The following is a 27,207-nucleotide window of genomic DNA, read 5'->3' as shown; positions in this document are numbered from 1 at the left end:
AAATACACCGCAAATTACCGTAATATAAAAAAATTATTTAACACTTACTCATGTCAAAGTGGTTGATTGCGAGTGTGAGACGCACCACGCTCGTAACCTTCTCGGTTTCCATGGTAATTCTATTTACTTTTGTTTTCACAGCACCATCACTGATTTTCTTGGGAGACATTTTTCAAGATTTCTAGTGAAATAAAAATATAAAACTAAAAAAAGTTACTGTGGGAGAGCGTATGAATACGGGAGCCACTTTTATTTGTTTTTTTTTTGTGTCAGTCTGCTTAGTGCCCCACGCAGCACGTCTCTGGTGCACGCGCACACACGCACGCACACACACACGCACGGTCTCCTCCTTAAATGCACCCTCTGGAAAAATCAAGCCTTACAGATGCTACAGGTGTTGTATTGTATACTGGTGAATCTCTGCTGTTAGTTAGTGCACATATGCCTTTTGTTGTTAAATGTTATGCGATGAACGGGAGGCGAAAGCCGGGCTTGGCGGCGCGGAACGTGGGATGACCATCCAAAAGCATAGAATGAACACCGGCAGGATCGGGGGGAAATCCGCAGTGCGCTTTGGAAGAAAAACGCAGCCGTTGAGAGAGTGCCGGTGGGAAGGCACGTACCGGGATACGCATGAGCGATAACAACGACCGCCGTGAACCAACATATACCAACAATAACGGACGGTGAGAGTGTGGAAGATTAAATAGGAGCTGGTGATGATGCTAAACGAGCACCATATGTGCGCGATTGAAGCCGAGAGCTTCAGAGAAAGCGGCCGAGAAAGCACCTGACATGCTGAAGGGGGCCGAAGGGGGCGTGGCAAGTGGATTCATGACAAATAAACATGTACTGTATGTATTTTTATAGCATGCCTTCATCAAACAAATCACGGCAACGCTGTTGTGTAAAAAACCCTTCAAAAACACGTGCATGCACATTCTCATTTATTAACGCACATCATGTACATAATGAAATTTTAAGCACGTTAATATACTGCCGCCATATTGATTTTCGTTTATCTCGATCATCGGTTACCTCGATGCTTTTTGGCGACCCCCTAGGACATCGACATAACCGGGTTCCACTGTACAGTAGTTGTGAAAGGAAGGAGAAAGACAGTGAACAATGACTTTCTTGGTCACCTGCTGTTTAGGTACAAGCCGTTGTAACGCGTTGAGTCAGGGTGAAGGGAGAGCTCACTAACTCCAGTTGCAAATGAAATCATATAAGCACAGACAGGTTTCCAAAACTCGTGCTTTTTTTTTTTTTTTTTTTGGCAACAGTGTTACGGGTTAGTCAGAGAAACTTAGAAATGAGCATCAGAAAATAATAAGCACATAATCCTCAGTCCACACACACACACACACACACACACACACACACACACACACACACACACACAGAGTAATTCCGGGAGAATGCAGTGACAGGCTGTTCCCAAAATGCCGCTCTGATCTTAAAGGAGCCACAACATATTTCACCCGTTACACTGTGTAACAGACACTGTCTTTCGGCAAAGCCTGTGTAAAGTTCATTAGTTTCAGTGTTTTTGTTTGCGGCTTATACACAAGGTGCAGCTTATTTATGTTAAAAATAAAAATATTTGTAAAATTCAGTGGCTTATATAACGGTGCACTTTATAGTCCAGAAATTACGGTAATGTAAAATTTTCATTAAATAGTTTATACTTGTTAGACCCCATTTGAGTAATACAGATGTGTGTGTGTGTGTGTGTGTGTGTGTGTGTGTGTGTGTTACATTTAATATTTAATTTTCTAAAGATGTTCTACTTATTTCAGAATACTTTAACAAATGTCTTTACTCCTTCCATCCTTCATTCATTCACTCCCTCAATATGCAGAATTGTCAGGATTTTTTTCCTTTTAAGTGAACTTTTTGAAGTTATACATAAAACAATCCATATAGTTAGAATCCATATAGGCTAAACTGTCGTAAAAACTGCAGCAATTTCACGCATGTGCCATGCAATAGTGCCATATGTCTGAAAATACAGACAGTCAGAGTTGACTGCCAATAAGGCTTTTAAAAATGCTAAGCTTTTTTTGCATTGCTATGTGAGATACATTAGTGACCATCACCAACTTAGTGATATGAGCATGGAATGCCATATCTGAATATATGTGTGGCAAGTGGAACGTCAATTAATCATAATTGGCTGATGATCTCTAAAACTATGACTATCTTTGGGGAACAGGCTCACTTGTAGCTCCAATCATAGACCCATATACACATTTTCAATGTGTACGAAAGTGAAACGCTAACAAAATGTGTATGATTGCTCTCAAGAAGGTACATAAAAATGAAGAACACTTCACCTGGGGGTAAAATCAGACTGAATATTGAAGTGGAGGAGAATGCTACTTCTATTGCTGATTACGTTGACATGTATCTCAGAATAGTAACATGTTCCTTGTTCTTCATAAGCTATGGTATATTTAATTCACTAAAAGATAGAAAGTAATGCAACTTTTCTGTTAATCTTACTGCAACTATCACAATTTACAGAGAGACATGAAAATGATACCAATTAACTCTGAATTTAATTTATTGGCAGTTAATTGGCAATAAATTTATTGGCAATGTTTTCAAATTCATCATTTGTCTTTAAGCATTCAAATATTGGTAGTGGTTAAGTACTGATTTACCAGATTATCCGACTGATTATCTGATTGTTAAGTAGATGTTTGCCTGTTGAGAGGTTACCAGTACTTTTCACGGCATAATCATTCATATTTTTTGCTTTTAAGGGGAGTTTATCAAAGCTCTGTATGAGTCGGATGAGAACTGTGAGGTGGATCCTTCAAAGTGCCCCAGCAGCGAGCTGCCTGAGCACCAAAGCAACTTAAAAATGTGCTGTGAACTAGCCTTCTGCAAGATCATCAATTCATACTGGTAATCTCAAACTCACAAATCAGACTATTGATATGTTGAGGAATCTTTGTTAAAAGAAATAAAAAATACAAGAAGGAAGGACAAGAGTAGCATTGGCCTGGCCAATAAATTTGGTTGTTTTAAGACACATCATCATTGTGGTTAATATGTATATGTAGTGTTGAACAGAACTGCTAAACTTACAAACTGCTAACATAGTACTTCTAGGAGTTTTTTTGTAGTTGTCCTTTCCTTCTTAAGATGTGCTATTGTCAGCACACTAGTAGTCATACATTATTTACACTGCTTTTGGCAAGATTGGCAAAAATATCTGTATACGTAATTCTATAATTCAACATTTTGTCAGTGGTATGCATATTTACAGTTTTGTGAAATTGAATGTACTCCTATTTGAATACTATGGTTTCATGCATCATTTTTTGCTGCTTTTAGATTTTGAGTTTGTTCACTTTGGGAACACTTCCACGTGTCCATGCTCACGTGTGTAACCTGTCCAATGTCAAAGCATCACAACCAGGAAGCTAAAAAAGCACATGCGGTGGAGATGATGCTAGCCTCTGAAATGGAAGGAAGCACTGCAGGGATTCAGGGAGTGTAGTCTGGGGCCTCCGGAATAAGGGGCCAGGTCCCACAAAGGTCACACCTGATGTCTCAACTTGCCCAGGGACTGCTCACAAAGAGCAGTTTAACTATGGCCTACAGGAGGATCTGACGTGTCAGCCTGTATAGGGGCAAGATTGCAGACTCCCCCAGGTGGTTGATGTAGGAGGCCACTGGTGTGTTGTCTGTATGGATCAGCACATGGCGGTCTCTTGGTCTGGGAAAATGGTGAAATGGAGCCCGCTCCACAGACCTTCACCGCCCTATCCCGTCGTTAGCGTTACGCGATGAAAAGGAGCTCCCAACACAGGGCCCTGAGTGAGGAACCTCGGTTCTCTCCACACGTCTAAGGCCCGTAGGTTCTCTATACTGAAGAAAGCACACTCTTCTTGGCATTTAGTCTTACAAACAAAAGGACCAGATATTGGTAAGCTTTGGCCCTGAAAGCAAACCTCAACAAGTTCCTGTGTGAAGGAAGGATGGATATGTGAAGAAAAGCGTCCTTGAGACCCCCAGCATAGGCCCCTAACCTGTAAGGGTCTCTTAATGAAGATAATGGTCCTCAGATCTGTCAGCTCCTTGGGCCTCTGCCTAGAGCGTCGCCCAGGGTCCCTAGCAGGGAGGGTCAGAGTGGTGATGCTCTGTTTTTGGGTGTCACATCGCCTGCTTGTGCTGGGCTGGCCCCGTGAAGCAGCCCCATAGGAGCGGCAAGAGAGGAAGTGCTGGAACGCCCTCTGCTGTTTTGCCTCCTTTGTTATTTTAACTCCTCCGTCATTGACCGTATTCACTGCATCACCGAACTGAAAATCGTTATGAAAAAAGCAGTGGTGACGCAGCTCGAGTTTGTGAAAAGGAAATATTGCAACTGCCCTTAATTTATCAAACAAACAGTTTACACAAAACCCCTTCAGTAAACTATACTATTTTGACCTGAAAGGATTTTACAGTTTTTGCTTACTGTGCTGATGTTTCGCCTTCATCTGTGACACCACTGCGTTTTTTTTTTTGTTTGTTTTTTTGTTTTTATGTGCTCCTGCATCACTGTGGTACTTCCATGCCACACAAGCTCCACTTTGCATAACTGGGACGACTTGGGACGCACACTTGTTCCTGCTGCCGGTTGACCCTGTCCTTTTTTCTACTGTGTGTGCTGTCCACCATTTTCGGAAGCTGCTGTGCAGCACAACCAATTAATAACAACATTCATTGACATATTATACATATTATATCGTGTTTGTATTGTGAAGTGACGTCACTCATGACCATCAGGGGAATTGTCAGTAATAGACAATTTTGCTGAATGTTTTGAACTTTTGATCTGTTTTGACAAGAAAGCCTGTCAGTGTCATGGTGGACATAGCAACAATAACTGTATTTACCTTGATCCATGTAGAGTATGAACTGTCATCAGCTTGCTGTGTGAGCTTTGCTTTCAAATTTTGGCAAGCTACATATGTGACAGAGACGGTGAAAAAGTGAAAGTGGTAATTTATATAGCTATTTAATTAAGACATGGTTATAACTAGTAAGACATGGGGAAAATATTAATAATAATTTTATATTTAATAATTATATTTTTATCAATAAATTTCATTATTTCAAAATAAAAACAATTCCCTATACGTTTTTTGGTCTATCGTGCTATCCGCGCGAGACTGGGAAAATCAGCGACACAAATTAGTTATGTGGCAAATGCAATTCTGCAATCAGGGGGCACGAGATTCTAACCACGGTAAAGCGGGGGGTTACTGTATAAGAAAATTCAGGATTGAAAGCTTGCTAAATAAAAAACAAACACATTCATTTTCCAGAAAATAAATATGAAAAATATAAGACATTATATATTTATAAATATTGACATGAAATGAACAGCTTTATAGAGATTAATTAAAACCATTAACTGTGATTTTTATTGACTTATTTCATTGCTTTATTTTGCATGCTCTCTCAAATAGTGTTTTTCCACGTGAGCTGAAGGAGGTGTTTTCCTCATGGAAGCAACAGTGCCAAGCTCGGGGGAAGCAGGACATTAGCCAGCGACTAATCAGTGCTTCACTATTTCTCCGCTTTCTCTGTCCAGCCATCATGTCACCATCCCTCTTCAATCTTATGCAGGAGTATCCCGATGACCGTACCTCACGCACACTCACCCTCATTGCTAAAGTTATCCAGAATCTCGCCAACTTCACCAAGTATGCAATGCATCTTCATATGGAAATGCATGCTTTAAGAAATTTTATTTGAAGGGTTTCAGATTTTAGCATATTATGCTGTTCTAGAACTAAATATTTTTCTGTTCTAAATTAGTGTTTAACTAATGTGTTTAATACATTCTTTCTACAGACCCTTTAGACAAGTTACAAAGAGTAAAGTTATGTTTAAAAAAAAAATCCTTCAAAAAAAAATCATAAAATTTCTATCTCATCATGTTGTCCTTAGGTTTGGCAATAAAGAGGAGTACATGGCCTTCATGAATGATTTTCTGGAGCATGAGTGGGCAGGCATGACCCGCTTCCTGCTGGAGATCTCCAACATTGAAACCATCTCTAACACACCAGGCTTTGAGGGATACATTGACTTAGGCCGTGAGCTCTCTCTACTGCATGCCCTCCTGTGGGAGGTCGTGTCTCAGCTAGACAAGGTACAGAACTGTCAATTACGATTTCCTCTGGAAGCTCAGGAAAGTAAATAGAATATAAATATAAAATTCACATTTATAGATGTGTCTATATGAGTCCCAAGTTTATAGGGAAACACAAAATTGTTATTTTACCTTATTATAACATAAAAGTAGTAGCAGTATGATCAGGGGGCAACTAAGGACTGCAGCAGAACTAGCTACAACAGCATAACTACCGTAATTTCCGGACTATAAAGCGCACCCATATATTAGCCTGACTGCCCACTGAATTTTACAAATATTTTTATTTTTTACATAAATAAGCGGCAACTGTCTATAAGCCGCAGTCTGTGTCTACACTTATGTACTTTACACAGGCTTTAACGAAAGACAGTGTCTGTTACACAGTGTAACGGGTGAAATATGTTGCGCTTCCCTTAGGAGCATAGTGGTATTTTGGGAATAGCCTGGCACAGCATTTTTCCGGTATTACTGCGTGTGTTCAAGACGAGGATTATGACCTTATTATTTTCTGATGCTCATTTCTAAGTTTCTTTGACTAACCCATAACGCTGTTGCCAAGAAAAAATAAAAAAGCATGAGTTTTGGAAACCTGTCTGTGCTTATATAATTTCTGTTGCAACTGGAGTTAGCGAGCTCTCCCTTCACCCAGACTCAACACTCTACAACGGCTTGTATCTAAACAGTAGCCGATCAAGAAAGTCATTGTTCACTGTCTTCCTCCTTCCTTTCACAACTATTTCTCTTGGGAGTTTATCTTTTGGCAGTTTTATCTTTTTTTTTTAAAAAAAGTTTTTTCTCCCGATGTCGTGCAGCTCAGAACACAGGTGAGGTGCGCATTTTCGTTTCCGTTCGGAAATTTAATTGGTCTAATGTTATGGCGCTCAGTTTTTTAACTTGAAGTTTGTGAAACCGGGAAAAACCCAGGAAAAATTCATAAATTAGCCACTTCGTTGTTTAAGCCGCGGGGTTCAAATACGGTAGATCTTCACAAAAGGCTTGAGGAAACAAAAATATTTTCTATCAAGAATTAAACACTGAGACTGTGTCTGAGTCACGATCACTAATTTGAAGGCTGTTCCATTAATGTGGGGCTTTGTAAGGGGCTTTGTAATGTGGGGGCTTTTGTTCACCTCTCTACTGAGGTCTTCACTTAGAGGTATCAACAAATAGCCAGCACCTTATGACCAAGGACTGTTACTGTTGCACATTGTAAGATAGAATGACCAGCTCGAGATACTGTCTAATCAGAAAGCCTATTTCAAGCTACATGTGGTCATAGCAAAAGTACTCCTGCCTTATCAGAATTTATCTGAATGAAGTTATCAAGCATTCACTGTCTAATGTCATTTACAAATTCCTTAACATTATTAATCAAAATCAGAAAGCGCTTAATTGCCAAGTATGTTTGCACTTAAAAGAATTTTGTTTTTGGTTGCAGGAGCTTCCAGTTGCACATAAAAAAAAAATAAATAAATAAAATAATAAAAAATAAATAAAAAAGTGTTATTGCAAATATAGTAAATGAGTAAAAATGGTATTGCTCATATTTATTTTTATTGCACAATGCAGACAGCATTTAAGTGTTAATGAGGTAGGTTACTTTAGGAAGGAAGGAAGAATTTTCTTGTGCCTGGCTGGTGTTCGGTGCGCTGTAGCATCAGCCAGACGACAAACTTTCTGAAAGCATATGGATTGGATGTGAGGAATCCAGTGTAATTTTCTCAATCCTTTTTCTCACTCTGGATGTATACAGTTTTTAAAGAGTGGGCAGGGGAGCATTATGCCTGTTATCTTCTATGAAGATCGAAATATACAGTATATTAATCTAACAGCAAACTTTTAATCCACTGACATAAGAGAGCTAATATTTAACAGTCTTATCTTCAGATGTAAGGTGCTGGCTTTGTATTCAGTCTTATCTAATGTAATGTTAATAAAGTTGAAGAAACAAACTTTCTGAGAATTTCTACATTTTGGTTTCGCTTGGGGGGAATAGACATGGTCTTAGTATTGTGAATCCTGAATGATGACTTGGTCAGACATGGCAACAGTACTCACATCCTTTACTTGAATAGGAGTACAGATACTTATCTTTTAAAAGACTGGTAAAAGTTGAAGTTCTGACTACACTTTTGTACTTAAGTTAAAGTAAAGAAGTTTGGACTCTGACATGTATTTAAGTCAAAAGACATTACTACCTGTTTTAGTGTCATGCGGGTACCTGGACCTCACATCATATTATATATATTAATACAAAAGAATAAAACATTTTGGTATCTATTGAATGTATCCTGGCTGAACATCCACTATATAGAACACAAGCAGATGATGATGATGATCAGGAATGTCTATGTTCTCAGTAATTTTTACATCGCTGACTCTATCTGTCTCATCCACGTTAACCCCAGACTTCCTGTTGCCTCCTTCCTTGCTTTTTGTTAGCTTCATAAGCTAGCCTACGTCTGCGGTGTGAGCCAGGAAATTGGTACACCAGTAGATTATTGAAGATTGAGGTAGATTGAAAAAGCCATGCAATGACAAGAAAAAGGTTGATGACCTAAAAATAATGCACAATGGGAGAAAATTATGGATCATGTTAATGTAATGAGTCTGGTTTAAGAATGTAAGAAGTAGAAAGTACAGATATTTGTGTAAAAACATGTAATGTGTGAAAGTAAAAAGTTAGTGATGTAAAGTACTAATACCAGAAAAATCTACTTAAGTACTGTAACAAAGTATTTGTACTTCATTACTTCCCATCTCTGGACTTAGCAGATGGTTAATTTAGCCTGCTTGGCATTGGCTCTGGAGTGTCACCACTCTATTCTCATGTTCTATTCTTTATTCTCATGCTTTGAGCTGTACAACAAGAAATGAGAGCACGATTCCTGAGTAGAGAGGATGTCGTCTCGCCCTAACAGAACAGCCAACCTTGCCCTTATAATTTCTCCATTTATCTTTAAAGCCCACATTGTTAAAACCTTTTTTTTTTTTTTTTAAGTTTTTTATTTTTTATTCATTTTATTTTTCAAATCCATGGCCTACCAAGAACAGGGGAATTTTCTGTGGAAGAGGTCTTAGTCTAATAATTTTCCTTTTATATGTGTTGAGTGCAAGTACTCAATCTTGATAATAGAGCATGAACATTTTCTTTCTTATTTAACTCATTGAAATGCACTTTCCTTCCTTTGTTAACTCTCAATAGTTAGTATTTGTGATTTTTAGTTTTCATATAACATTTAATGTTAACCTTTATAATTATTGCATTAAATAGAGGTTACAATATGTTATTTAAAGTGCTCATGTAAAAAGGATTAAAATGGAATGTGTAGTCTTGGTTCCCACACCTCTAACCTGGCTCTAACTTCTGCTGGTCCTGGGCCTTATAAGTTTTGACTTCATTAATCTCTCCATATGATAAGTTTACCTTTGGTCATTATATCTGTGATTCCTACGTCATAGATATTTAGTCTTGATATTTGGCCTGGTCGCATGCACTGCATTTTATCTTTCAGTTCCACCATTTTAATTGGTTTATTTTGGAATGGCTCATATTTTTTGCAAGCATGTATTACTTTTTCTATTTATTCCTAATCTTTGTTTTCTGTGTCCCCATTCCCATCTTCTTTTCTCTCTTTTTTCACCTTTCTTATTTTGCTCCCTCTATTTTTCTGCCTGACGTAATGTGTCTCCATGGTTCTGCTGTTCCACCACCAATGCATTATGGTGTCTCTTGGCCCTCTCCTTCCTTAAACCACTTGGACTGAAAAAACACACCAACCCCAGGGTGACAATTCCTTCCTGCAGGCAACAGTGGCCAAACTGGGGCCTCTGCCCCGTATCCTGGGTGACATCACACGGTCACTGTCCAACCCCACACCAATCCAGCAGCTGAGACACTTCCAAGATCACGGCTCCACCCACAACATCAATGGCAGTGTCTCTTCAGGACTGCAAAGGATATTTGAAGACCCAGATGGCAGGTAAAAAACCTGCTCCTGCTACATGTTAATGGGATTTGCCAGACTAAGAGGATTTAAAATTGCTTGAAATACATATGCAGCGTTAGCTGAGCAGTTATTAGAGACTTTAGTGATTTCTTTATTTTATTTAATTTTTTTACAGTGAAATTCAAAATGAAAAATTTCCAGTTCATGAACATGCAGATGTTCTGCCACATGAAAAGCCCCCCTTACTGTGCCAACAGCAATCCCTGCATAGCATGAGCTTCTCTGACAAGGAGCAAAAGAGCCACCTCTCTAATGGGCGCAGCATCTCCCTGATGGACCTACAGGACTCTCAGCTTCTTCATGAAGCCTCATCAAGAATTGGCCGCATAGGTTCACAAGCATCCATTGGCCCACTTCCTCCCCCTCTCCCACACCTCCATCATCACCATCCACAGCAACAGCAGGCCAAAGTGGTCACACTAAGGGAAAACATACCTCAGAGTGCACCACAAGTACGCCGGCCTCTGCAACCATCGATGAGCCAGCAGCGCAGTCTACAGCCGCTCTGCTTTAAGAACCCTGTATACCAGCTAAGCAACACTCACGCACTGCACTCAGCACAGATGCTGCTTCAGGCCCACTCCAGCTCAGAGAACCTGAGCACAGCAAGCTCACACAGTGCCAGCCCTAGCAATACACCCAGGAAAAGTTTGCCCTCCACCACTAATCAGGAAGAGGAGGAAAAACACTCTCTCTGCTGGCATACAGCTTTAGTTGACACCCAGTCAGGGCCACAAGTAATGGCTGTGGCTAGGCAGAGTGGTGCGGGTACAGCTCACATTGTAAAGGTGGAACAGCAAAGTAGGGCAAATGAAGGGATGTCACGCTCATTACCACATGGCACCTCACAGCACAGCAGCAGCAGTGTCCATACAGACTCTCAACAGCAAGGTGAAGCTTGCTCCAGACAACAGTCATTCTGCTCTCGAGACAGTCCCATTCCAAGCAACAGAACTAACAGACAGGTATGCACATTAATTTCTATATGTATTGCGAAAAGTATGTGGACACCTGATTTAACATCACATTCCAAAACCATGGACAGGGATATAGTTGTTTTCCCTCTGCTGTTATAACAGCCTCCACTCTTTTAGGAAAGAAATTCTAAAATGTGACCCTAGGAATTTTTGCCCATTTAGACACAAGAGCATAAGTAAATTCAGGTACTGATGTTTGGCAAGAGGGCCAGGTCCACAGTGGGTGCTTCAAATCATTCTAAATATGTTTTTCTGAGGTCAAGTCTGTGCTATGTGCAGGACACTTGACTTGTTCCACACCATCCTAAGTTAAACCATGTATTTTGTCAACCTCATACCTGTAATTGTATTCTTTTTGAAAGCATCTTTGCTTTACAGAATTTCAATATATTAAACTATATATTATGTGTAAACTAAATACTATGGGTGTGTGTGTGTGTGTGTGTGTGTGTGTGTGTGTGTGTGTGTGTGTGTGTGTGTGTGTGTGTGTGTGTGTGCGCGCCCATAGGTTCACTCTCCTGTCGAGTCAGTCACCATGTCCCCTGTGGAGCGTACGGCAGCATGGGTCCTGAATAATGGCCAGTACGAGGAGGATGAGGAGGAAGGAAGGAGCAAGAAGGAAAGCAGGCATGTGGAGAAGGTACTCATCGAAGCTCCTAGAGATAAAACTGCTCCAAAAAAAATACAAAACATTTTCTGATATTTAAATTTGGCATGACATCACAAAAAAATGTTTACTTAGTATTATGATACTTAATAGACTGTACAGTAATTGATCAATAAATTATTTTCACCTTTATATGTATAAAAATGTAGATTTAATATTTTTCTTTTTTTCTTACTATTATTAACTAATGTAGTATGAGCAAGAGATCATAAAGCTGAAAGAGAGGCTGCGTGTGTCTGGTCGCCGCTTAGAAGAGTATGAACGGCGGCTTGTGGCACAAGAGCAGCAAATGCAGAGGCTGTTGCTGGAGTACAAGACTCGCCTGGAGGAAAGTGAGGAACGTTTGCATCGGCAACAGGACGAGAAAGACAGCCAAATGAAGAGCATTATCTGCAGGTATGTGTGTACAATATACTAAATTCAATGCAAAGTGAATGTCAAACTCAGTTTCCAGATGGGCCACTCTGACATTTTTATGTATTGTAAACGCCACAATTATTTAAAGGGGGGTTAAAGCTATTTACAGTTTTAAAGAGTTGGATGGATTCTAAACAAGACCAAAGTTTAAAAAACTATTTGTGACCGACATATTTTTGTGCCAGATTCATCATCCTGCTGGATTTGTATAGGTTCCCTAAACTTTATTGATCTTTTTATTATTATTATTATTTTTAAGTATGGGCTTTCATGACATCATGAAGGGTGTAATTATTTGTAAGGGCACTCCTCCCAGAAGAGCATGCTCACACAGCAGCCAGAGGGAGATAAAGAGAATGCCAATCATCGTGCTCTATTCGGTGACTGAAGTCGTTGGCAGCGCTGTACAGCACTTGCTTAAGAAGAATGTCTCCAAAGAACCGTGTTTTTGGATGTGAGGGAGTGATAACTTTGTTCAGTCCTTACCATATAGACACATCCTGCTGTAGTTGTTGTTCCTGATGTTCTTGATGTTCAATTTCAGATTCAGGATTCATTCTGGTTTATTAAATAAATAACTAAGTAAAGTAATTAGGGCTGTAACGATTCCTCAAGTAATTCAATTACAAAAATTAATTGAGTCTATTTAACTGCACACAGAGCAGAGCATTTCTCATGGAACTTTATTACTCACGCACCACCCGTTAAACTCAAAAAAATTTAAGCTTCCAGTCTCTTTAAAGAACTCTGTCTAACAATCAGCTCTGGAGGAGACGGAACAAGACAGGTGTAGCAGAGGAGGCCTCATTCATAGACCTTCATACTTCAGGCCAACAACATGGGTCCCGGTGGATGCACTTGAAATGTTGCATGTTTACGAAAAAAAGGCAGAATTGCGAGAAAAAGGCAGAATTGTAAGGAAAAAAAAAATCTGAATTAGGCAAACATTTTTCTATGTGGCAGAAACGGGCTTTCATCGGATTCAGTCCAAAGAAAGTGACAAGTGAAAGTTTCTAAAGTTTGGGATCATTTCAAACTAAAACATGCGTTTCATTTTTATTTATTTTTTTGTTTTTTTTTCAAAGAGTAATCTGAAATAAATTTTTATTTATAATTTTTTTATGTATTTATATTCTTTATGTATTTATATTTTGATTTTCTTATCTTCTTTATCCGATTACCCGATTAATTGTTGAAATAATCGGTAAAATACGATAAATCGATAGCAACAGCCCTAAAAGTAAATAAAATATTTTTTTGTCTGTGTAGCAGTAGTTACTTGTTTCCTATATACACAGTTACAGTTTACAGATGCAATATGCAGCATTATGACCTTTAAAATGTGTAATTATTTTGGTTGTTGAGAAATATCAGATCTGTGTTCAATTACTCTTTGAAATAAAATATGCCTGTGGTTAAACCCTTTCCTCAAACTTCACAAATGGCATGGTCCAAGTCAAGTTATTACTATTTAAAATATTCAGTTTTGCGTCATAATATTGATGTAAATTAGCACATCCAGTGTGCTGCTTTTATAACAAAATTTGCATTCCATTTCATTCTATTACAAATTATTTTATCCATTATATTCTATCTAATTCTAAAGTTAAAACATTTATTAAAATGCTCTGTTTTTTGCTGTTCTGCACATGCTGCAATTAAATGTTATGATGTTTTAAATCTGCTTTAATGTTTATTTCTTGTGTATTAGTGCAATACATGCCATTTCGGAATCTTTTGCTTCTCTCCTCATGTTGCTGTTCTTATTTTATAATACTGTGGCATTTAACAGAATTCTCATTTAAAGACATGTCAATACATCCCCGTTCTCTCTCTCTCTCTCTCTCTCTCTCTCTCTCTCTCTCTCTCTCTCTCTCTCTCTCTGTGTATATATATATATATATATATATATATATATATATATATATATATATATATATATCTATCACAACAGGTTAATGATAGTGGAGGAGGAGCTGAAAAGAGACCATGCAGAGATGCAGGCAGTTATAGATGCAAAGCAGAAGATCATAGATGCACAGGTAGGTAAAGCACCAATCATGAACATTTGTCACCAGGTTTACCTGTATATTTGATGTTTTTATGGTACTTGAAGTGACATCTGGAAATAGAAAGGAAGACAAGGAGACGTGGTGGTGGAATGAGGAAGTGCAGGAGAGCATAAGGAGAAAGAGGTTGGCAAAACAGAAGTGGGATCGACAGAGTGAGGAGAAAAGTAGGCAGGAGTACAAGGAGATGTGGCAGCAGGTAAAGAGGGATGTGGTGAAAGCCAAGGAAAAGGCATATGAGGAGCTGTATGAGAAGTTAGACAGTAAGGAAGGAGAAAAGGATTTGTACAAATTGGCCAGGCAGAGAGACCGAGCTGGGAAGGATGTACTGCAAGTTAGAGCAATAAAGGATGGAGATGTGGAGATGGTGAAGCAGGAAGTGGATAGGATTAGTAAGGAGGAAGTGAGAGCAGCGATTAAGAGGATGAAGAGTGGAAAGTCGTTGGACCAGATGACATACCGGTAGAATCATGGAGATGTTTAGGAGGGATGGCATTGGAGTTTTTATCCAGGTTGTTTAACAAGATCCTGGAAGGTGAGAAGATGCCTGAGGAATGGAAAAGGAGTGTGCTGGTACCGATCTTTAAGAAAAAGAAAGATGTGCAGACTTGCAGTAACTACAGGGGAATTAAGTTGATCAGTCACACCATGAAGTTATGGGGAAGAGTAGTGGAAACCAGACTGAGGGAGGAGGTGAACATCTTTGCACAACAGTATGGTTTCATGCCGAGGAAGAGCACCACAGATGCCTTATTTGCTCTGAGAATGTTGATGGAGAAGTATAGAGAAGGTCAGAAGGAGTTGCAGTGTGTATTTGTGGATTTAGAGAAAGCATACGACAGAGTGGCAAGAGAGGAGTTGTGGTATTGTATGAGAAAGTCAGGTGTGTCAGAGAAGTATGTGAGGGTGGTGCAGGACTTGTATTAGGACAGTGTGACAGCAGTGAAGTGTGCAGTAGGAACGGTCGACTGCATCAAGGATTGGCAGTTTGATGGACACGTTGATGGACGAGGTCAGACAGGAGTCTCCATAGACTATGATGTTTGCGGATGATATTGTGATTTGTGGTGAGAGTAGGGAGCAGGTTGAGAAGAGCCTGGAGAGGTGGAGATACACTTTGGAGAAAAGGGAATGAAAGTCAGTAGGAGTAAGACAGAGTACATGTGTGTAAATGAGATGGAGGGCAGTGGAGTGGTGCGGTTACAGGGAGAAGAGGTGGAGAAGGTGGAGGAGATCAGGTACCTGGGGTCAACACTGCAAAGTAATAGAGAGTGTGTTAGAGGAGTGAAGAAGTGGAGAAGAGTGACAGAAGTGATTTGTGATTGAAGAGTGTCTGCAAGAGTAAAAGGGAACGTTTATAGGACTGTGGTGAGACCTGTGATGTTGTATTAGAGACAGTGGCATTGAGTAAAAGACAGGAGGTGGAGCTGGAGGTAGCAGAGTTGAAGATGTTGAGGTTTTTGTTGGGAGTGACCACGATGGACAGGATTAGAAATGAGTTTATTAGAAGGACAGCGCATGTAGGACGTTTTGGAGACACGGTGAGGGAGGCGAGATTGAGATGGTTTGGACATGTGCAGAGGAGGGACATGGGGTATATCGGTTGGAGAATGCCAGGAAGGAGGAAAAGAGGAAGACCAAGGAGGAGGTTTATGGATGTGGTGAGGAAAGACATGTAGGTAGTTGGTGTGAAAGAGGCAGATGTAGAGGACAGAGGGTATGGAGACGAAAGAAGAAGAAGAAGAAGAAGATGTGTGTGTGTGTGTGTATATATATATATATATATATATATATATATATATATATATATATATATATATATATATATATATACAGTACAGACCAAAAGTTTGGACACACCTTCTCATTCAAAGAGTTCTCTTTATTTTCATGACTATGAAAATTGTAGAGTCACACTGAAGGCATCAAAACTATGAATTAACACATGTGGAATTATATATGGAATTATATACATAACAAAAAATTAAACTGAAAATATGTCATATTGTAAGTTCTTCAAAGTAGCCACCTTTGCTTAGATTGCATTCTCTTGGCATTCTCTTGATGCCTACTTTGAAGAACCTACAATATGACATATTTTCAGTTTACTTTTTTGTTATGGATATAATTCCATGTGTTAATTCATAGTTTTGATGCCTTCAGTGTGACTCTACAATTTTCATAGTCATGAAAATAAAGAAAACTCTGTACTGTGTGTATATATATATATATATATATATATATATATATATATATATATATATATATATATATATATATATATATATATATATATATATATATATATATATATATACATATACAGTGGAACCCGGTTATCTCGCCTCGGTTACCTCGACAACCCTATTAAGTCGACGTTTTGAAGTGGAACCGCCAAATTCTCGCTTTTTCTAAGCATTTTTTATCGGTTATGTCGACTTTTTTATGTCGCTGAACCCTAATATCTCGAGCACAAGAGGGGAAAAATTATAAATGTTAACGTCAGTTATGTCGATCGGCACTGTGCAGCCGCAGAAGAACTCGCGAAGTGGCGGAAAAATCAAACCTTACAGATACTACAGGTGTTTGTATTGTATACTGGTGAATCTCTGCTGTTAGTAAGTGCACATATGCATTTTTTTGTTAAATGTTATGCGATGAACGCGAGCGCGCGCCCCGGCTTCAACTCCTTACCGGCGGCTCGCTCCTTACTGAGAGAGCCGTGCTCCTTACCGGCGTGCGAGCAGGGTAAGGAGCACGGCTCTCGGTAAGGAGTTGAAGCCGGAGCTTCAGAGAAAGTGTCCGAAAGCACCTGCCACGCCCCTTCACGCTCACGCTTTGAGACTTTTCTGTCCTCGCTTTTGGTTTCGGGTTCGGTTTTGGATCTTCCGGGGTTTTTTTCCGGCTTCGCGCCGTGCCGGTCGCGGTATTTTTTAATTTCCATTCACAAACTCTCTCTCTCTCTCTCTCTCTCTCTCTCTCTCTCTCCCCTCGGCATCGCGGACGTAAGTTTTTTCGGACACTTTGTTTTGTGTGTTTGTGCGGATTACTTCAGCCTGATGGTCATAAGTTTTCAGAAACTTAGTTACTGTTTATTTTTCTTTTTTTCCACATGTGGGCACTGTGCACTGTGCAGCCGCTGTTTTTTTTTTTTTTTTTTTTTGAGCGATCTGTGTGTTTATAATGTTGGAGAATATAATAAAGGTTTGTATGGAGAATGGACGGTGGTTTGTATTGTATACTGGTAAATCTCTGCTGTTAGTAGGTGCACTTATGCCTTTTGTTGTTAACAAACATGTAAATTTTTATAGCATGACTTCATAAAACAAATCGCGGCAACGCTGTTGTGTAAAAAACCCTCCAAAAACACGTGCATGCACATTCTCATTTATTAACGCACATCATGTACATAAAGAAATTTCAAGCACGTTAATATATTGCCGCCATTTTGATTTTTGTTTATCTCGATCATCGGTTACCTCGATGCTTTTTGGCGACCCCCTACGACATCGACATAACCGGGTTCCACTGTGTATATATATATATATATATATATATATATATATATATATATATATATATATATATATATATGAGAGAGAGAGAAAGGCTGAGGGCTTGTTGTAACTGTGTCCCACTCAACTGCAGGTCTCTAAACGTGCTCAGGTTATGTACACAGGCAAGTATGAGTAGTGCATCACACTCTGGAACTGCCGCACGACAGCTATGATTGTGAGCAACACCCAAACCCAACATCCATGCCTGGCTACAACTTCAGTTTTTTTGTTTTCAGGTTTAACCCCTGAGTGAGAATCAATAGTACAGTTTCCTACATACAGTTTAGAAAAAGGAAGGAGTGACATACTCAAAAGTATTTGCTTTTCATAATAATAAATATATTACCAGTATAATAATAATGTGGTCTGCTGTAAATCTAACATAGTGCTTTGACTCCTTCATTTAAGCAGGACGTTGCATTTTTAACAAATATTTTTCTCCTCTGTAGGGTATTGATGTCTCTAAAACAAAGTTAGAGGCAGTTTGTATCATGGCTTACATTAAATACACCAGCAAAAAAAAGGTTTGGTTTAAGATGGAAAAAAATATTGGCAAGGAAGCGGCAAAAACAACATCAAAGAACTCTACTTAACACAAAAGTTGAAACTGCAAACAAATTAGCAGTTATATTCGAGAAGAGTTCAAACAGAAAGTATACACATGGAATTTATGAAACAAGAGTGATTAGGATAAAGGTTGAAATGCTCAAACTCTAAATAAATTGTTGTAACTAGGGTTGCATTGATCCCAGTACAGGCAAAGTCACACTCCTTTACCTGCACATGTAAAATGTACAGATACCAACATCCAGTAGCAGGTTATGTAATTCTGGTGTACAGTATCTCATAAAAGTTAGTACACCCCTCACATTTCAGCAACCATTTTAATTTATCTTCTTAAGGGGCAATACTATAGAAAATAAACTTATTTATATTATTTATATTTATATACTTATATTTCAGAGTAGTCAATGTGCAGCTTGTATAGCAGTACAGATTTACTGTCCTCTGAAAATAACTCAACATACAGCCATTATTGTCAAAATAGCTGGCAACAAAAGTGAGTACACCCTAAGTGTGTCACTTAACCATGCAAAGCCACATGTTCATCACATTCATCATGTTCATGTTTTTGTCCAACTTGACAGGACCATACAAATTTGTGTATCGTGTTTTTAACTCATGTTTTAAAATACTCCAGTAAAAGTTGAAGTACTGACTATACCTTTTTAATCAAGTTAAAGTAAAGAAATTTGAGCTCTGACGTGTACTTAAGCAAAAAAGTACCCATTACTACATGTTTTAGTGTTACTATATGTTTTAGTGTCACACTGGTAACTGGACGTATTAATATTAGGGCTGTCAATCGATTAAAATATTTAATCTAATACTAATACAGATTTACAGATTCAAATGATGTATTTCTCTTATCTGTATGATAAAAAAGACAGAGTAATTTAAGTTTGTTTCGGTGTTATGAGGAAAAAATGCCACAAAACACATCAGCGCATTTGTTGACCTCAGAGGGTTAATTGTCTGATGTGTGCGGCATGGCGGATTATGGTGCTGATCTGAGATTTGACGCATCAGTAAAACAAATGATTACAAAGTATTTTTCAGTGGAGTTTATTTATTTATTATATCTGAGTAAAGAAAGAAAGTCATATAGTTTGAAAGTCATATAGTTTGTTGCACTAAAGGTTTTTATTTTGCCTTTTTAATATTTATTTATTCATAATTTTAATTATATTAAAATAATAATTCAAATATCATATTTATTTCATAAAATAATGGCTGCATGTTGTTATTTTCAGAGGACCGTAAATCTGTACTGCTATATAGTATCATCGTCTCTTGAGAAGATTTACTAAAACGGTTGCTGAAATGTGTGGGGTGTACTCAATTTTGTAAGATAATGTACATTGCCATGATAATGAAGTAGCTGCATCTGAACATATTGAATGATTAATTACATTGTATGCAAACTGTACTCTTATTTCTACTAAGCATCAGACATATAATGACATTAACTCAGTGCAGGGAGTTCTTAACAGCACACAGCAGCAAATGATGTCCATTTGAGAAAAGAGGGTCTTTTCAATCACATAATATTTAGAAGAAGTTTTTAACACTATGAAGGCTAACATACAGCTATACAGAATCACTTTTCTGAAGTGGACCAAAACCCCTGTTTAACCCAATTTCAATAGCATTTAACAAATAATTTTCCTCAGCACCAGGGAATTTAAAGCTCTGGCTCAGCAAACAATAAACAATAAGTACAATAAACCCAAAACAAGCTCATAAAGGAAACCAAATAAATATAATGTTGTTTATTTACTGTCTAATTGTCTCATGTCATGTATTTTAGGAACAGTTTGTGGCAGATCACTGGGCAAAATGGGCGTTGTAATTAGTCACAAATGTATCTGTGACTTTACCCATTTTACCCAGTGATCATGACTTTCCATTGTGATTATGGGTAGTTTCTATTCAGTCCATTGTATTAACACTTATGTAATGGCAGTTTGATAATGTAATAAATGGTAAAGACTGCTTGCTGCAGCTGAGAGGTGGACATTGTGGTCAAGGATCAATTCATTTCTCTTAAACTAGGCTTATTCTATTCATTATTCTTACTTGGTCAAAGTATTAATACTTGCTTGGTTATGAGTAGTGCTGCACGATTAATTGTATCACAATCGCGATGTCAGCTTGTGCGGTTTTCGCGCCGCAAAAAAAACCCCCAAAAAACCCAGATTGTCTCAGTTTAGGCAGTGCACGTGTGGCGTGTGTGGTCACGTGACTTTCCGGTGTGTGGCGCCGAGATCAGGTGAAGATGGATGCAGAGCAGCCTGACACTGGGCTGGTAGCCACACACACAAAAAAACGCTACCTCTGTTATATGCCAATATTTTAGATTTAACATCGTCATCACTGAGCAGAGAGAGGAACTGTGCAAGATTTGTTAAATGAAAGTTGCTACATTACGTGGCAATATGATAAATCTGTAACAGATCTCACACCGGGTTGAAGGAAAGAGACGACAGGTGATGGTTAAACAGACCGAGCTTTCTTTTATTTTTTACTCACTTTTTGCAGTTTTGTATTTTTTTATTTATTGTTTTTTTAAATTTTGCTGTACCTTGGAAAAAAAACTTTTTGCATTAATGCAAATGTTCTTTCATTTTGTAAAAAATGTAATAATTAAAAAAAATTATAGTTTTCAAATACACATTTTAGCATTATCACTAAACTGTGCAATTTCCTTGATTACCAATCAAGTGGACTCATGATACCATTTATTATATCGCAATCGCATATCGCAATATTGACCACAATAATCGCAACAAGACATTTTTCCCAGATCGTGCAGCCCTAGTTGTGAGTTTTTACTATGGTTATATTGAAAAATGTGTGTTAAAGGAGTCACACTTAGCTTGTGTGCTTGAGCTTTGGCTGCTTTCCAGAGTGCTGTATCCTACCTCTCTTGTCCCCCAGCCCAGTTGTCTGCAGTTTGCAATAAATCTTTGATCTTGCATGTTTTCATGTTTACCTTTTCTATTTGTATGTTAAGTTTGTCAATAATGTACATTTGTCTTAGAGTACAGTTCTTTAAACAAATGCACCAAGGCTGTGGTCCAACACTACTCATGTCCATCTTTTAGCTTATTCATTTTGTGATTGTAAAAATAAATGTTTTGTACACTTTTCTTTTAATTATATTAAATGTTTGTGTCTGTTTTATAGGAAAAGCGGATCAGCTCCCTTGACGCTGCTAACTCTCGCCTCATGAGCGCCCTCAGTCAGGTCAAAGAGCGCTACAGCATGCACAACCTTTGCAATGGCCTCTCACCCGCTAATCCTACCAAGCTCTCCATCACTGAGAATGGAGAGTTCAAGAACAGCGGCTGCTGATCAGGATGTTTGCACCTGTCAAAATGTGTTACTTAATTCTCAGACATGTGATCACTATCTCCATGTAGACTTTGGACTAAAATGCAGAGTCGGTGGCCATGCTACAAAATAATTTTTAAGGAATGTCTGGTTACAAAATGTTTATATATTGTATCTTGCATCAGATTTGTACAGAATGGAGTATTCAGTGCTTCTGTTTAGAGGATTTTTTATTTGTTTAGAGATATACTATCACTCTAAATCAGTGGTTTTATGTTTTAAATACTGAAAATGCCATACATGTGAGTTAAGACTACAATATTAAAAGATTTTAAGGATTGATATACTGATTTGTCATTGAGGATATGTACATATAAGATAATGGGACTGTTTTAGAAGACATGCTATAGATGCAGACAGAAGAGTTTTGAAGTGCTTTCTAATGTGGGCACACAAATAGAAGGCAGGTTTATGCACTCAATTTTATAACCAAAATTTTCTATGCTTTTGATCTCCCATTTAAATTCTTAGTTTTATTTTCTTGTTTTTGATGTCATGTTCTCTGATTTATGGGCAAGTTTAGTACATAAATCACCTAGTTGTTATGGGGAGGGAGGGAGTCATTTTAGCTTTACACCAGTGAAAAAATGTATGATTGAAAATACAAAGATTTGTCATCTACCTTTCCTGCTACTCTATATGACTACAGGTTTGTGGACACATTGTGGCAACAGTTTAGGAAGACCCACATATGGGTGTGATGATCTGGTTTCCACCTAATTTTGGCCAGATAATCTATTAAGTATGTTTTCTGCTTTTTCCCTTTGATTTTAATGTAGGTTAAGTGCAGTGTTGAGCTAGCTCTAGCGATTTTTTTTCCATTTTATTCATAGCCTAATAAATAGATCTAACTAAACCAAAGTTGGCACTCTTAACTTCCTGCTGCTTTAAACAATGGTGGTCAAATAGATATTCTGTTGGATCATCACTTACGTTCAAATTCCTGCTTGTTTGCTATCTTATTTAACGTTTACCAATGACTACTGTTAAATCACACTGTTATGCCACAATGGCTTCATGTTAATGTAATCTATTTTGTAGCAAATGCTAAATGCTTTTTTGCCATTGTCACTGTTTTGTAACATTATGACAAAATTGCAGGGAATAAAGTGGTTGAGACTCAAATGTTAGATTATTTTAATTTGAGTTTAAATTTAATGTGTTCCTTAAAAAATGTAATATTTACATTGTTTCAGTGCATGGAATTCCCCTCTTATATTATGTTCCACATGTCAGCATATATTATCTTAAAACCACAATGGTTATTGTTAAAATTGCATACTGCTTTAGGAGCCAGTTCTGATCAAAGATTGAGAGTAACCATGTTCTACCAACTCTTCTTTAGAAATATTTTAGCATAGCATTTCTGAGGTTATTATACAGTGCATTCAGAAAGTATTCAGGCCCTTTTTTTCCCCTCATTAATCTACACTCAATATCCCATAAAGACAAATTGAAAAACTGAATTATAGAAATGTCTATATTTTTTTTTTATTAAAAATTATAATAATAAAAAGTTAAATATCACATGTACATAAGTACCCTTTGGTTAAAGCACATTAGTCATCAATTAAAGGCTTCATTTTTCATTGCAAATACTCTAAAGCTAGGTCAGGTTGGATGGGGATACTGTCTCTGATATGGCAATTGGACATCTGTTTTGGCTATAATTGATCTGGAACTTCTTTCAAGATTTCCTGAATTTCTTGCTCAACAGTTTCTACATTCTCTGTAAGTTGTGACATCTGAATTTCTAGCCCAACTGTAACCTGTACTTCTGTTTGTTTGCTAATCATTACATCAAGTATGTTTGATTGTTTTCTGCGATATCCTAAGAAGCTTTTTATCCGGAGACAAGTGTATGTACGGATTATTAGTAGGCACCCACTCTCTTATCTGATCTGCCTCCTTAACCATTGATCTTTGGATTCAAAATATTTTCAGATCATTAAGGTGACATGTGAAACAGCACTGTGTACTTGGTACCAGTCTTTAATCTTTTCGGGCAGTTCCACTTTAGCTGCCACTCTTTGTTGTCCCACTAGTATATCTAAAGCCTTGATATCAGCCTTGATATACTTATATTTCTGTGTCTATTTGTTCTTCCCAGAGTTTTTCATACTCTTCATCTACAATTCAATACATTTTTTTATTTGTATAGCACTTTTAACAATGAACTTTGCCTCAAAGCAGCTTTACACAGTTAATGTGGTGATTAAAAGTAAATATGTATGTTCTTTATAAGTAAGTTTTCCCTGCTGAGCGAGCCGGTGGCAACTGCAGCAACTCCCCGAGATGGCATAAGAAAGAAATCTTGAGAGGAACCAGACTCAAGAGGGAACCCATCCTCATCTGGGTTGCACCGAATGTCCATTTATAGCAGATATACAATGTTGCGGGGTACAGTGATGATGATCAGAAGCGAAAAGTAGTCCTGAGTCAATGTAGCAGACTGTTGACATTAACTACAGTCCAATCCATCCTCAAAGCTCCCGTTCTTACTCTGGAATTTCATGGAACCACCCAAGGCGTTGATGAGAAACCGTCCCAAGCTGCACAGAGTGGCCTCCAGTCGAAGAGAACACTATCCAGAGGCAGACCTGGACGAAGTGGGAAGATCCACGGAGGGGAGAGGAACAGTGGTCACTGGAACCTCAGGAGCATGTTTAACTCGACCAAGAGAGAGAAAGAGAGAAGAGGGTGACAGGAAGAGAAGGATATGAATTGTGTGTCTTTATTGTTGTATAAAACTTAATGTCACTGTGCAGGACTCTGGCAAGACTCGCTATGGCAGCATAACTAAAAGGGAGAACCAGAACCAGAAGGCAACACCAACATAAGGGACCCACCACACCACCGTCAGCAAATATCTGCCCCCTGCTGTAGTCTTCATTATTTGAGGAACCAACAGATAGCCTGCACCTTTTGATCTAAGTAGGCGTGGAGGATCATACTGGTACAGAAGTTCACTCAGATACTGTGGTGCGAGACTGTTAAGTGCTTTATACGTCAGTAGTAGTATTTTATATTCAATGTGAGATCTGATTGGGAGCCAGTGTATACTGATTAAAACAGGAGTGATGTGGTCATATTTTCTAGATCTAGTGAGGACTCTTGCTGCTGCATTCTGAACTAACTGAAGCTTATTTATGCCTTTACTCGCACACCCAGACAGTAAAGCTTTATAGTAGTCTAATCTACCAATCAAAAGCATGAATAAATTTTTCTGCATCCTGTAACGACATCATATTTCTAATTTTAGCAATATTTCTAAGGTGAAAGAAGGCGATCCTGGTAATATTATTCAAAGGAAAGACTTGGTCAATAATCACAACCAGGTCTTTGACTGCTGTACACACTGAAACAGAAACACAATCCAGAGATGCTACGTAATCGGAAAGTTTGCTTCTAGCTGCATGTGGTCCTAGTAGAAGTACTTCTGTCTTATCTGAGTTGAGCAGAAGAAAGTTATCAAGCATCCACTGTCTAATGTCCTTTAAACACTTCTCAACATTGTTAAGCTGATCTCTCTCATCTGGCTTTGCTAAAATTTACAGCTGTGTATCATCAGCATAGCAATGGAAGCGAATACCATGTTTATGTATAATTTCACCCAGAGGCAGCATATATAAAGAGAAAAGCAGTGGGCCTAAGACAGATCCTTGAGGAACACCAAACTTTACCTCAGAGAGTGTGGAGAACTCACCATTTACATCAATAAACTGAAAGCGATCAGTCAAATAAGACCTGAGCCAAGAGAGAGCTGTTCCCTTTATTCCAACAACGTTCTTAAGTCTAGCAAGCAGTGCAGTGTGTTTAATGGTGTCAAAAGCTGCACTAAGGTCGAGCAAAACAAGTAAAGAGACAAAACCCTGATTAGAGGCCAATAACAGGTCATTTACCACCTTAACGAGTGCCGTCTCTGTGCTATGATTAGGCCTAAATCCTGACTGATACATTTCAAAAATGTTATTCAAAAGCAGATGTGAGCATAACTGCTGTGCTACAACCTTTTCTAAAGTTTTGTATATAAAGGGGAGATTTGATATTGGCCTGTAGTTGGACAGCTGACATGGCTCAGGGTCAGGTTTCTTAATTAAGGCCATAAGGTAAACTAGGAAAAAGTGGCTAGAAAGTGATTTTCGTTTCCACGTCTGGGCACTACTTTTTAAATGCATTTTTGCATAGACAAGACTTTATATTAAAAGTACTCCACAAAAAATCCTGCAGTTTTTTGTTCGATCCATAAATGTGTATAATTATAAATTAAAAAAATGAAAATCTTATGCTGCTGGCTTTGCTTATAACTTTATTTATTTTCATTTTAGCAACATAAAATCTCTCTCAAATTGACCTTTATACATGTACCCAGAGGCAGCATATATAACTTATGAGAAAGGTATTGGTGCATTAAACACTGAAGTGTGAAAGTAGACCATAAAATATGGCAAATTTGTAGGAAATATGCTTCAACTTCATGGATTGGCACCAAGCAAAATTAAACAAACACATTGCAATTTTAGCAAAACTGTGATGTATAATACATCAAATTTTTCAGTAGACACTGTGTAATCAAAGAAACATAAACAAGCAGCACACTTTGTCCCGAGTTTTCTGAAATCACTCAAAAATGCGACCCCACCCCATTAATTATGAATAATGCCAAAAATGAACAATTCCACAACAGATTCATTACAAAATCCTTCGTTTCATCTTTCTTTATGGACGCGAGATGCATATAGCATTGTTTATCATCACCTTTTTACAGAGTTTAGAATGAGGTCTGACAGTAATTTCCTCTTCCTCGCTACTCGATGTTGACAACAAGGGTGCAAACATCTTGGATTCATCGTTCCACCTTATTGGTTGTGCTTCCTACATGTGACGTGAAGCCAGATCACTCATGATCAAAATATGATTACACGATGAAGGAACTATTGCCGACTTTAAACACTAATAAAAAAATAAGCTGCAGGATTATACATGGAGAACTTTTATTTTCTCGTTTAAAACAATAGCTCTTTTTATTGGAATGAAAATAATTTAGTGCCCTATATATGGGAACGGGATGAAACGAAAAATGGCTTAACCTTACGGCCTACTAGGAGACTAGGAGAACCCGTGCAAGAATCCAAAAAGTGTTTTGTTGGTTGGCACTATTGATGCTTTTATTTATTTGATTATTTTTTTAAAGAAGCTAATTATTTTGAGTTCTTTACTGTTTTAAAATGTTAACATGTAAGTTAAAATATAAAAAATGGGAACTTTTCATACTTCCATACTTACCAATGCCTTATTTTTAATTTTAAAATAAGTTTGTAGTATTTCATATTTGAGTTCTGTGTAATTTTTTAAACATTATATTGTATTATATTTGATTAGATTTTTGGATA

General features: G+C 38.0%; 1 protein-coding gene across 6 annotated transcripts in view; it reads left to right on the top strand.

The window, feature by feature from the left end:
• rasal2 (RAS protein activator like 2) overlaps window positions 1-22,939 on the top strand; it is an 86,054-nt gene extending 63,115 nt beyond the window's left edge. For 5 of the 6 annotated variants that reach the window (XM_046850863.1, XM_046850861.1, XM_046850860.1 and 2 more), the window contains 9 exons: window positions 2,772-2,916; window positions 5,472-5,708; window positions 5,956-6,157; window positions 9,947-10,143; window positions 10,286-11,135; window positions 11,656-11,787; window positions 12,008-12,210; window positions 14,186-14,273; window positions 21,608-22,939. In XM_046850863.1, coding sequence (XP_046706819.1) covers window positions 2,772-2,916; window positions 5,472-5,708; window positions 5,956-6,157; window positions 9,947-10,143; window positions 10,286-11,135; window positions 11,656-11,787; window positions 12,008-12,210; window positions 14,186-14,273; window positions 21,608-21,775 — 2,222 coding nt within the window. In that variant the 3' untranslated portion in view covers window positions 21,776-22,939. The remainder of the gene's footprint in view (window positions 1-2,771; window positions 2,917-5,471; window positions 5,709-5,955; window positions 6,158-9,946; window positions 10,144-10,285; window positions 11,136-11,655; window positions 11,788-12,007; window positions 12,211-14,185; window positions 14,274-21,607) is intronic. The other variant, XM_046850862.1, reaches the window with a different exon arrangement.
• Window positions 22,940-27,207: the final 4,268 nt, after the last annotated feature.

Source organism: Silurus meridionalis, chromosome 6 (assembly GCF_014805685.1).
Source record: "Silurus meridionalis isolate SWU-2019-XX chromosome 6, ASM1480568v1, whole genome shotgun sequence".
NCBI classification, from domain to species: domain Eukaryota; kingdom Metazoa; phylum Chordata; class Actinopteri; order Siluriformes; family Siluridae; genus Silurus; species Silurus meridionalis.
Note: the sequence above shows the minus strand (reverse complement) of the source record. Positions and strands in the feature narration are given on the sequence as shown.